General features: G+C 33.1%; 1 protein-coding gene across 1 annotated transcript; it reads left to right on the forward strand.

The window, feature by feature from the left end:
* The first annotated feature begins 330 nt into the window (after positions 1 to 330).
* Positions 331 to 1,311, forward strand: LOC125855201 (uncharacterized). Its single transcript, XM_049534895.1, has one exon. It carries the CDS (start codon positions 331 to 333, stop codon positions 1,309 to 1,311), a length of 981 nt encoding a protein of 326 aa, XP_049390852.1.
* Positions 1,312 to 1,768: the final 457 nt, after the last annotated feature.

Consider the following 1,768-nt stretch of genomic DNA (forward strand, 5'->3'; position numbering starts at 1 on the left):
GATAAAGTAGCCAATACCAGTATCCAACCTCCCCCGGAAATTGGTGACTTTAAGCTAAAAGACTTTTTGAATCTAGAAAGTCTCTTAGAAAAGATATTCAAAGGCTGTAGTCTAAAGCCTTTGGGTGTTGAAGTTTTTTCAGGAGGAGAAAGCAATTATGAAAAAGAGTTTTCTGACGAAATTAATAAATTCTCAGAAAAATATGCGAGAAAACTTGTCCAAAGGATGTACTACTATCCTAGACCTACTCTCAGGATGTGCTCTTGGAAGAACACGAACATATTATAACTAATAGTTATAATGGAAGGGAAATCTATGAATGGAACATAGATGACTATACGGATAGACAGATTTATCTGTAAGGCAAACAAAAATAGTGACAAAACTATTGCTGATATGATGACGATAGGATTTACTGGTCAACTAAAAGGCTGGTGGAATAATTATCTAAATACGGAGCAGGGAGATAAGATTCTTCAAGTTGTAAACCAAGAAAGAGAGCAGAATCTTACTCAGAATGTTGTTTATACCATTGTTCTTAATATCATAGAACATTTTTCAAGAAGATGGTCTGATAATAGCGAGATCATAAGAACCATGCTCCAAAATCTTAAGTGTAAGACTCTCACATCTTTCAGATTTTATAAAGATGTATTTCTTAGCAGGGTTATGGAGTTACCAGAGTGTAATAGCTCTAATTGGAAATATAAATTTATAGATGGTTTACCAGCTCTTTTTGATGAAAGAGTTAGAAAGACTCTTAGGGGAGATAACCATAGTATTAACTATGACAATTACACCTATGGAAAGCTCATAAATGCTTACATACAAGAAGGACTTTCTTTATGCAATGAAATCAAGTTGAAACAACAAGTTAAAAGGCATCGTCTTAATGAAAGAGAGGAGTTAGGAGAATTCTGCGAACAATTCGCTTTGGATATCCCAAAAGCAAGCTCCAAAGATAGAAAGCATTCTTCTAAGAACAAATCTTCCAAAAAGGATTATAAGGCATGGAAGAAAAGAAGAATTGAGAAGAAAGAAAGAAGAGTTGAATCTTATAAGGAAAAGAAGAGATTTTATAAATCTAGACGAAAATTTGACAAAACATATACTTGCCACATGTGTGGTATATATGGTCATTATGCTAGAGATTGCAGAGTCAAGAAAAAGAATCAAAAACTTGATATTGATGATAATATCAAAGAATTTCTATGCAAAATCATGTTAAATTTTTATTCAGGAAAATCAGAAACAGGATACAGCAGTCACGAGAAATCCTCTACAAGTGAAGATCTTAAAGCCCTTCACTAAGAAGATTATATGTCATCAGATGATGATTGTTTGCCTTGTCAACAAGGGCTAAGTTGCAAAAATGAAGGGGAAGAAGATGTTCTTTATAAGATCTATTTCCAGTTCAAGGAATTAAGCATCAATGTCATTGATAATGACAAAGTCATAGAGCTCTTACAAATTGTTAAAGATCCGATATAAGAGCTTAGATTATTGATAAAATCAGCAATACTTCCACTTCTCAAAATTATATCAAAGAAGATGTCCCTACCAAAGAAGGTTCATACACCATGGCGGAAGTCAAAAATCTCCTATTAGAAAGAAGGAAACTTATAAGTTCCCCTACTACTATCAGTGATCAGAAGCAAGAGATTAATAATCTCAAAGATGACATTCATCGTTTAAAAGAAAAGAATGTCACTATAGAAATTAGACTTGATAATATCAAAAGTCTTAAGGATTTGGGTAATAGCTCAGA

This window comes from Solanum stenotomum, chromosome 1 (assembly GCF_019186545.1).
Source record: "Solanum stenotomum isolate F172 chromosome 1, ASM1918654v1, whole genome shotgun sequence".
Lineage (NCBI taxonomy): Eukaryota > Viridiplantae > Streptophyta > Magnoliopsida > Solanales > Solanaceae > Solanum > Solanum stenotomum.

Bases quoted from the DNA above. Each gene is read 5' to 3' on its own strand.
- LOC125855201 (XM_049534895.1), top strand. From the start codon at position 331: ATGACTATACGGATAGACAGATTTATCTGTAAGGCAAACAAAAATAGT.